We start from the raw sequence: 10,704 nt of genomic DNA on the forward strand, positions 1-10,704 counted from the left end.
TATAACAAACATATAAAGAGTAATTGTTATATGAAGCACAATGTAAATTCTATAGAAATTAAGGGATCCTTTTTTTAAAGAAGGAGATTTAAAATAATTTATCTATTTTTATTTTATATGCATTGGTGCTTTGTCTCCATGTCTGTGTAAGGGTATCAGATCTCCTGGAACTGTAACTACAGAGACAGTAGTGAGCTGTTAAGGGATCTTTTTAAGGTACTATCTTGAGGAATATGCTCTGTATAGCCTTTGGACAATAAATATTTGCAGTTCACAAACCTGACTCATTCTACCACCGAACTATACTTTGTACTATGTAAGTGCTAAGTACTGCCCCTACTAAACAAGAAACAATTGAGGGTAAAAAATAAGATTAAAAATCTTGAGTACTTTTCCTAAGTTTAAACTCAGGGTTATCTTTGTGTTTTTGTTGGTTGGTTGGTTGGTTGGTTGGTTGGTTGGTTGGTTGGTTGGTTTGGTTGGTTTGGTTTGGTTTGGTTTGTTTTTTCAAGACAGGGTTTCTCTGTATAACAGTCCTGGCTATCCCAGAACTCGCTTTGTAGATCAGTCTGGCCTTGATCTCACAGAGATCTGCCTGTCTCTGCTTCCTATGTGCTAGGACAAATGGCATTTGCCACCACCATATTTTATGTGTAGAAAAGTAATTTTTGTGAATATTTTTTATGTGATAATAATGGAGGCTCTGAATAAAGTATAAGTGGGTCTTATATAACCTAGATGGCCTCTCTCTTGTCTAGCGTAATTACTAACCATCATTACATAATCACACTTCTCAAATCCTAGTACCATCCACAGAGGTTCATGTGAAATGTAGCTCTATTATCAACCAAGACCAGTAACTATTCTGGATGCTTTCCTGAAGGAGGAACTCACACTTGAACTCAATGACAGCATGTTTCTTGTACACATCAGTCACACAGGTCTCTCCCTATGCTATAGAATTGATCTAAGAATTTTTCACATGATGGGATATCAGACAAGCTATATGTGATGATTTATCCTGGACAAATTTTAGAATTTGGCAATTTTTTTAATGCACAATGTATAGACCAGTTTATATCAGTGAACATATTTAATAGATACATGAAAACTATTTACTGACAGAATGGGAATATAAACTTCTTGCTTATTCCTAACTCAAGTAAACCAGAAAACAATTCCTTGCTTATTTTGAACTCAAATACATCTTAAAATTAAGAATAAATTAAATACTTGGATAACTGTCATAAATGGATAGCCATGTCTTCAGTTTACCTTACTGCCAATGATTGACCGAACTTCATCATCTGGTGATGTGGGAGTACCAGATATATCTGGATTACTGTTGCTCAGGCTTCGAGAACGATTTAAGTTAAGGCTTGCAGGTCTCACCGCAGACCTAGCCATTGTGGCATAATGCACTGATCCTCCCAAACCCCCAGGACCTAGAGTTGCAACAAGAAGCACGTAATTAGTAAGAGAGAAAACCAGGAAAAGACCCCCAAAAATAACTGAACACTTTACAAAATCCCACAACAATCATGAATTGCTTTAGTTTCTAAATGAAAAGTAACACAGGTTTTCTTTTCTAAAAAATCATTAGAAACAAAAACACTGAAGAACCAATATGAAATTCTACTTCATAACAGCTGACACAAACCATATGAATTCTAAGTAAGAATCACTCTCTTAAATGCTTCTATATTATATGAACAATAAAAAATAAACTGAATAAGAAACATTGCCTTTTTTACTCAAACACGGTAGTGACGAAGACACAAAATGCCACGGCTGATACCTCTTCTCTCCCTTTTGCCTACACTTTCCACCCTGCCCCTTGATATATGGTCACGTATATAGGGAAATCCAATTATTACCAGTATCACGTAAATGAAAGCATGTTTTTATTTCTCTATCTTCATGAGTGATGTTAAAAATAACAAAATGGTATCTCTGTTCTACACATACACAAAACAAATAAACCTAAAGACAATTCTAAGAGCCTAGGTTATATATATAAAAAAAAAAGCAAAGAATTCCTTTGTCTGAATAAAATCAAACATTTTATTTTCTTTCAAACATGTTACATAAAAACACAAATACCCAGCAATTATATTCATTATCTACATCTTTTTGTGTATGTGCTATAAAAATGTGTGTGTGTGTGTGCGCGCGCGTGCTGTCTTCCTCACTTGCCTGTCTCTTAGATTTTAGAGACAGGGTCTCTCAACCTGATCTCAGATTCAGCAGATTCACTGCTCAGCAAGCTCAAGGGATCCTCCGTATTTCCACTATGGGATTAGAAGTCTTCGTCACCGTATGTGGCTTAACAAGGGTTCTGAGCCCAAACTCAGGCCCTCATGCTTCTATGACAGGCATTTTACAGAATAAGCCATCTCCCTAGCTCTATCTATGTCTTTGGATTGTTGAATATTTTTAAATGTCTTATTGAAAATGACACAAATCTGACAACTAATTAATGTATATACTTTTTTTAGGCCAGGAAAAAGTTATATGTAAAATGTGAAAAATCTTAACACTGAATCAAACAAAAAGGCAGACAGAGAAACATTCTGGGTATACCACTGTCACTCACATGCTCAGATTCTCAAGTTATATAGCTAAAATCAAGATAGTAAATTATGGGTCAGGATGAAAGACAAATGTTCATCTTTTCACAACAATAACAATAAAAAAATTCTGGGCTAAAGCTTAAATCAATAACATTGCCAATAGCTGCAAAGGGGCACGTACCATCATTACTAAGGACAAGTTATTGCTTATACAGCAAACAGGTAAGCAGTTTCAAAAGTTAAATAATTAACTAACTAACTAAATGGAAATACAAACTCAAACATCCCTCACAAACACCACTATCATCAACATTATATGAAAGACAAGTAACTAGCTGAGGCTTTAATATTCAGAAAACTTATGTTATTTTACTGGTCATGAAGAAATTGGGACACTTTCTAGACAATCATTTTTACGTTACTATGGATCTTTAGGATTAAGAGAAAATTATCAGTCTACCATGTATCTCCCTAAATGTCTAAAACCATTCTGAATGGCAAATAAAATATTCTATTAATTTTAACAAGAAATGATGAAATGCTTTCAGAGATGGATGAAGCGATTGTCAAGGTTCATTTCTAATAATTAACTTAACCAAGCTCTCCAATTCAACTTAAAGGAAGCTGTATATATGATACTTTAAAAATGAAACATAACCCTTCAATGACTAGCACTGTGAATGTTCCTTAACAGAGTAAATAAATGTTGTGAATGTATGAGTCACACAGTGAGCTACATGACTGCTTCAGAATTAGCATAAATATGAAAGACAGTTTAATACTAAAAAGAATAAAATACCTGGTGATGGTGAATTAGGATAAGTATTTGGCAGGCGGAACACATAATAGATATACGATGCAAGAAGGTTATTTCTGCCATGCTGGTCATGATTTCCTTCTAAGTTTTTGTGAAGTCGATTTATAATTGATGCCATAGCTTCAAAAGATGCTTGCCCTAGATTAACTTTTCAGAAAGAAGAAAATAATTTTGCTTTAATGTTTTTACATTTGCAGTTCCATAAAAAGAAGGTTCTTTTCCGTTTATAAAAGGCTATAAGTAGAATAAGACACAGCAAGTGTATAAAAATAGTACATTGATTTTGATATTTTGAAATAGCTTGACAAAAATTATTCTTGAAAACAAAAGGAAAAATAATCCATTTGATGTATTTAATGTGAAAATTGTATGGGTTAGATTAGTTAAAATAAAAGTGTCTAACAGATACACAATATTTTGAAAAGTAATACAAAGCACAGAGAAATCCATCTTCTATACAAACTCGAAAATTAACTACTCATTTTAAAGATGACTCTGAAAATCTAAAGAGCATACAATAAGCATCTATTATTTTTAAAGAAATTTAAAATAATAATAAAAATAAATCATTAAAAATAGTACTATGAATAGAGGATAGTGGGTAAGCAACAATAGATGGGGGAGGGGATGGAAAAACAGAAAGATGCAAAGCTCTTGACATGTCAAAATACCACCACCTACTCACTCCATTATCCATGTCGATAAACCTCAAGAACTTTTTAAAATCAGAATTCTGACAGCACACTGTCAGTCCTGAAGAACTAAGACTATTAAACCAAGCAGACATCTGAAAAGGGTGTCAGAGTCAGGTCTGTGATTTATTTATCAGGACAGGGAATTATGGACAGATAAATGAGGCCAATTAAGTTTCCTAAAAGTGAAATAATCAAGTGAAATGGCTATTTACAAGATTAAAGGACATGTCCTAAACTAAATGGACCAGAGGGCCGAGAGGGAATCCTGAGGTTTAGCAGCCCCCTGGCTCCTGGTTAGCTCCTTTCCTCTCCCCCTCACAGTGGCTACTCCAAATCAGCAGAATCCTTTTCAAAACTACGTCCAGGGGATGGAGAGGTGGCTTAGGAGTTAAGAGCACTGACTGCTCTTCCAAAGGATCCAGACTCAATTCTCACCACTCACATGGTGGCTTACAACCATTTGTAACTCCAGTTCCAGGAATCTGATGGCCTCTTCTGGTCTCCACTGGGTACCAGGCATGCATGAGGTACACATACGTATACATACATTCAGGTAATATACCCATCACATAAAAGATGAATTAAATTATATTTTAAAAAATCCACCTTACTCCCTTCTTAGCAATTCTCACCATCTACATCACTCAGGACATGCATAAAGCTGAAAGGCCTCAAATCTATCTATAAATTTACTGGAAACTAATATTCCTATCACCTTTCAAAAAAAAAAGCATAAGATATCTAACTACTTTCATTTCCTGAACTTGCTTCAATGGTTAAATCTTTTCTCACTCCATTTTCTTGTATTTTTCTCCTATTTTGTAAATGATTTATCTCAGTATGTAAACATTCACTTTTTAATTCTTTTTTTTTTTTTTTTTTTTTTTTTTTTTTTTTTGGTTTTTCGAGACAGGGTTTCTCTGCGTAGCTTTGCGCCTTTCCTGGAACTCACTTGGTAGCCCAGGCTGGCCTCGAACTCACAGAGATCCACCTGGCTCTGCCTCCCGAGTGCTGGGATTAAAGGCGTGCGCCACCACCGCCTGGCTACTTTTTAATTCTTATCTTGTTTTATGTGTGTGGGTGTTTTGCCTGCATGTATGTCTGTGCATTACTTGTATGGCTGGGGGAGGCCAGAAAAGGGTGTTAGATCCCTTTGTGCTGGAGTTACAGATGGTTGTAGGCCTCCATGTGGATGCTGGGAATTGAACCTGGATCCTCTGGAAGAGCCACAAGTGCCTTAACTATTGCATCATCTCTCAGCATCCTCAAATTCATTCTGATGCTCCATTCAATCTAGTTTTCCCTTCTAACCGAACTTTGTTTGTTTTTGGTTTTGTTTTGAAGACAGGTTTTCTCTGTGTAACAACTCTGGCTGTCCCAGAACTCGCTTTGTAGATCACACTGGCCTCAACGTCACAGAAATCTGCCTGCCTCTGCCTCCTAGAGTGCTGGGATTAAAGGTGTGTGCCACTACCACTAAAGATTTTATTTTTATTTTATGTGTATGAATCTTTTGCCTGCACGTATATAAGTATACCACATTAGTGCCTGGTGCCCAAAGATGCCAGACAAGGGCATCAAAACCTTTTAGAACTGGAACTTCAGATAGTTGTAGGCACCACGTTGGGTGAGAATCAAATCTCTAAACAAACTTTTTATATTTCTTCTTTTAATTAGATTAGACTGTTCTTAAAAACCTCATCAATGGACACTTGTTAGGTATGAGATGTACTCTAGAACTGTTGCTTGGGTTGAATTTTGGCTGTGTGGTTATAGTTCAATGACTTTAAGCAAAACTTTTGAACATGTTCACCCCTGTACTCATCTGTGAAGTGGTGGCGTGGTGGTTTGAGTCAAAAGGGCCCCTGTAAGCTCAGACATTTAAATGCTTGGTCCACTGCTGATGGAAATGTTTGGAAGGATTAGCTTTGTGGAGGATGCGTGTCATTGGGGGTGGCCTCTATCATTCCCAGTTAGCTCTCTGTCTGTCTGCTTCATGTGTATAGATCAGAAGTTAGTTCTCAGCTACTGCTTTAGCACCAGGCCTGCCTGTCTGCTGCCATGATTCTACCATGATGGTCACGGATGCTAATCCTCTGAAACCGTGAGCCCCAGATTAAATGCTTTCAGAAGAAAGTTGCCTTGGTCATGGTGTGCTGTTATGGCACTAGAGGAGTGATTAGGACAGGACTACCCAAGGTTGCTGAGAGGATTTCATATAGAAATGAAAAGAAAGCACACAGTGCTATTCTGACCAATGCCTTGTAATAATAATAATAATAATAATAATAATAATAATAATAATAATAATTATTATTATTATTATTATTATTATTAATTCCATTTCTACAATCCCGAACAAATAATAACTTTCTTTTCTTAAAAGCCATCCACACAGTAGTAATCTTATGAACCCGAATCCATCCTCTTTTCCTTGGTCTAGTCTCACCTGCCTTATATTAGGACTTCTATCATTTTTGGTAGGAGACTGTACATGACTTCAAACTTCCATTTTCAACCTATCTCCACACAGCATCCTTTGTGTATCCACTTCTGTATGTGAGTGCAGGTGCGTGTGTGCCACAGCACAGGTGTGAAGGGTACAGATGTGCCAACATCACAGGTGAGGTCAGAAGCCAACCTCAGATGCCGGCCTATCTGCTACCTTGTTTTGAGACAGGGTCTATTTGCTGGTTTTCTATTGTGTGTATCAGGGTATCTGGCCCATGAGCTTCCAGGAAGTCCCTTTTCTCCATCTCCCACTTCCCCAAAGTAATGTGGGCATTGCAGACACTCACACTACACATCTGGCTTTTGTATGGGCTCTTGGAGTCTTTGAACTCAGGTTTTTCACACTTGCTGTACTTATACCCACTAAGACATCTTCCCTACCCCTACACAGTATGTCTTTAAAGGTAGCATTTGGTCACATTGCTTCCATAATTACAGCCAGATCTTTCAAAGGCTAATGTTTCCTACAGAATAATTTTCTGGTTTCAGAAAGTGTGGTAGAAAATTCTACTATTGTCTCATGTCTCCCACATCACCTCTACTTTATAGCTCATTCCTTACAAGTCTTCCCATAACTTCCCAGGTTCTTTGTGTCTGTGTTACATGAATATGGCTTCTCCTCCTGGAACAGGACTTAAGAAGAACTATTCATCTCTGAGTACTCGACTCAAGAACTTCCCCCACAATTGACCTAAAAGAGCACATATCTCAGGTTGTGAACAGACAGCTCCTTAGTGCCACCGGTTAACAAAACGTTAATAACAGAGCAGCTCGTATCTTTCAGGCTTAATTTCTTCCCCAGATTTTTATTTGGAAAAGGGTGGAAATGAGAAACAGTTCTTTTTTCAGAGTACAAAAGAATAAACACAATGATTCTGAGAAAACAAAGAGAAGAGCTATAGGAAACTGAGGATAAGAGACAGATGGAAATGCAGAATGGACACACTGTGTGCTCCATGAAATGTAATAGGACTGTCTATTGGCCACTCTTCTTAACTACTCTATGAGAACTTAATAGCAGGGACCAAGCTTTTGACAGTGTCTATGAGTATCAGATTCATCATAAGTGCTTAATACATCTTTGGTGATTGAATATTAATTTGTTTCAGTAGTTTGATTAAAAGTTTATAAAAATACATTTTTTTCTGGCACATACAAGTCAGCAGCACCTTCCCACCTCCTCCCATTGCAAGCAAACAGAAATCATGATTCTTTTTAAAATCTAAGTCAGAAATTCAAAATTATAAATGTCTGATTCATCCCAAGTAAACTTAATTACCTATTTGGCCAGCAATCACAGGAGGTCTAACAACTAAAAGTATTAGTTTATCAAGCAGAAGATGAAGAAACCGGACTACTGGTTCCAGCTGCGAGGAATTCAAGGCTGAAATGCTACTCTTCAGTTCATTTTCTAAGTTGTTTTCCATGATCCGCATATCTCCAATTCGGACTGGGAACATGTGTTCATCCAGAGCATTGACAAGAGCAAAGAACTTGTCCAGATAAGGATCCTAAAACAATGAACAATAACAGAGCTAAACAATTCTAACCACGTTAATTATCAAACCAAGAAGAACTGAAGAACATCAATATCTCATATTAATCGATAATGCAAAAAAGCACATACACGTATATACAAACACTGTTTCCGATTTAACAGATCCCTTCTTTCTCATCGTTTTGAAACAGCCACATCTTAAATACCATCAGTTACTCAAGGAATCTTTGAGACCAATGGCGGATCTTATTTCACTAATTTTTTAGAGCTCAATTCTTGCGGCGGGCACTTTAGCAAGCTGCATCTGTTACTGACTTACTCTCCTAGCTCCTAGCCCACCTTCCTTGTTACAGCATGCAGTACAGGAGCTGGATCCTTCCATCCCTCGGCAGCTGTAGCCTGTGGGGACGGGGACTGGAAAGACTGACTCTTATCTTCCTAGCGGTGGCTGGTGGTGTGGACGTGCACACAGCAGTGGTGACTCTCACGCCCCTACAGCAGGTGCTAGCCACTAAGTTTCTCCGTCACCACAGAATGCTAAGCTCCACGTTCCTATAGCAACAGTGTCTTCTCCTCAGACTCTGTCAGTCATTAGGAGCTTGCTTTGGACTTCTTGATACTTCTCAGTCTGGTATTTGTTGTTATCACAGAATTCTTTTAACATCCATTTAATAGCAAATCATCTTTAATATTTTGAACATGTCTGTATTTTAAATGTTCTCCACTCAAATTGCTGCTGGATTTGTCTCCCAACTAAACCTTTGTGCTGTTATTCAATGTCCCTCCTCCTCACTACTAACAGGGTCAAGACCTGGAGCAAATGATCTCTAAAAACCTTCCACTTGAGATACTTGACTTTGTCAGAATTAAAATGAGCTGGCAATAGCCTTTCATGTATCAGAAATGAAAAGAAAGAAAAAGACCCTTATTGTTCAAAATACACCAATGACATTTAAAGGGCGAAGTATTTAATGGTAGTTAACGAAAAAAATGTCTAAATCTACGTTTTTAACATACGTTCCTAAAGCCTGGAAAGACAACGGAACTAACATGAGATAACAGGTTCAATTCATTTAACTGAAATTTATTAAAAATACTAAACTCACTTGTGTATGAATGGATGAAACAGCAACAACTTCAACATTAAACACTCCTTTGTGGTTATCTACCCATTTCATCCCAGGTAGAGGAACCTGTAAGACACCAAGCAGAACAATTACACACAACATCAAGAGTCCAGTGGAAAACAAGCTAGAGTGGACTGTCTACAGTGTATCCTGGAAATAATCCTGGGTGCCAAAGAGGCAGCGCAACTTAACAGCAGTGCATGAGTGGAGTATCAAGAATGGCTACAGGGAGCTTCTCTGTAAGCTCACACCACGGTTAGTGAACAAAGGACTTGAGGGAACAGACTGCATGGATTACAACCAGATTCCGAACAGTTCAGCCATTTCGGGGGGCAGTAAATGTGACGTGGAAGATAAGTAGTAGGAAGCAGGAACAGGGACAGAATTTAGCAAGACCATGTATAACTGTGCCTTGTTAGAAATTCAACATTAATGAGCTAGTCTATGACCTGGTGAGATCACTAAATAGAAAATGTCATTGGAAAAGAAGTCTAAAAAGAACTCACATTGGTTATTCTAGACACAAAGTCAGCACCAGCTTTGAGTCTGATTATAGGAATAAAGAACTGCAACCTAGTTGGGCGGTGGTGACGTATGTCTTTAATCCCAGCACTCAGGAAACAGAGGTAGATGGATCTGAGTTCAAGGCCAGCCTGGTCTACAGAGCAAGTTCTAGGACAGCCAGGGCTGCTACACAGAGAAATTTTGTCTTGGGGGGGAGGGGAGGAGAAAAGAAAAAGAAAAAAAGTACTGCAATCTATTTAGAAAGTGTCAGTATTCCAGAATACAAAAATAAAAATGAGTGTGCTTCTTTTTACACACTATGTGAACAATTCAGACCTCACATTGGCTTGTACAAGTTCAATGAAGATTAAAAAACATTGCTGTGTATATTCCTAAAAAGTGAGACAACAGAATTTCTCTTTTGCAATAGCAGCTATAACATGAAAATAAAATACTTCATCTTAATATAATTACATCAAAAAGCATAGATGAATTTCAAATGTTAGCATCATTCATATAATCAAATGATTTAATGTTTGTTTTTACAGATTTTATTTATATTTTTATTTGCATACATGTGTCTGTCTACATGTTTATATGTTTTTAAGTGTATGTAGCTGCCTTTAGAGTCTAGAAGTGGATGTTGGTCCCTTAGAGCTGGAGCAAGAGGCTGCTGGAAGCCTCCTGGTTTGTGTGCTGAGACATGAATCTGAGTTCTCTGCAAGAGCAGCCAGTGCTCTGAACTGCTGAGCCATCCCTCCAGCTCCACATTACTTCTATTTTTATGAATCTTCCCTCAAAATTATTGAAAAATTGAAACATTATGTTTTATATCTGTAATAATACAGATCATAAAATTTTCCCAAAATTATTGTAACAGATAACTCTTCTTAGTCACTGATTTAATTTTACATTTCAAAATGTATCAGTTAAGCCAGCAAGATGGCATAGTGGGATAAAGGCTCTTGTTGACAAGCCT

The 10,704-nt window shown here is 37.3% G+C and overlaps 1 protein-coding gene across 6 annotated transcripts in view; it reads right to left on the reverse strand.

Annotated features, from left to right (window-relative positions):
• The window catches only part of Dock7 (dedicator of cytokinesis 7), a 200,443-nt gene that overhangs the window by 73,577 nt on the left and 116,162 nt on the right, over positions 1-10,704 (reverse strand). For all 6 annotated transcript variants that reach the window (XM_076564551.1, XM_076564550.1, XM_076564549.1 and 3 more), the window contains 4 exons: positions 9,201-9,287; positions 7,876-8,107; positions 3,373-3,537; positions 1,276-1,445 (listed from right to left, as the gene is read on the reverse strand). In XM_076564551.1, the coding sequence (XP_076420666.1) occupies positions 1,276-1,445; positions 3,373-3,537; positions 7,876-8,107; positions 9,201-9,287 (654 nt within the window). Of the gene's footprint in view, positions 1-1,275; positions 1,446-3,372; positions 3,538-7,875; positions 8,108-9,200; positions 9,288-10,704 lie in introns of those variants that run through there.

This window comes from Peromyscus maniculatus, chromosome 2, assembly GCF_049852395.1.
Source record: "Peromyscus maniculatus bairdii isolate BWxNUB_F1_BW_parent chromosome 2, HU_Pman_BW_mat_3.1, whole genome shotgun sequence".
Classification (NCBI taxonomy): Eukaryota; Metazoa; Chordata; class Mammalia; order Rodentia; family Cricetidae; genus Peromyscus; species Peromyscus maniculatus.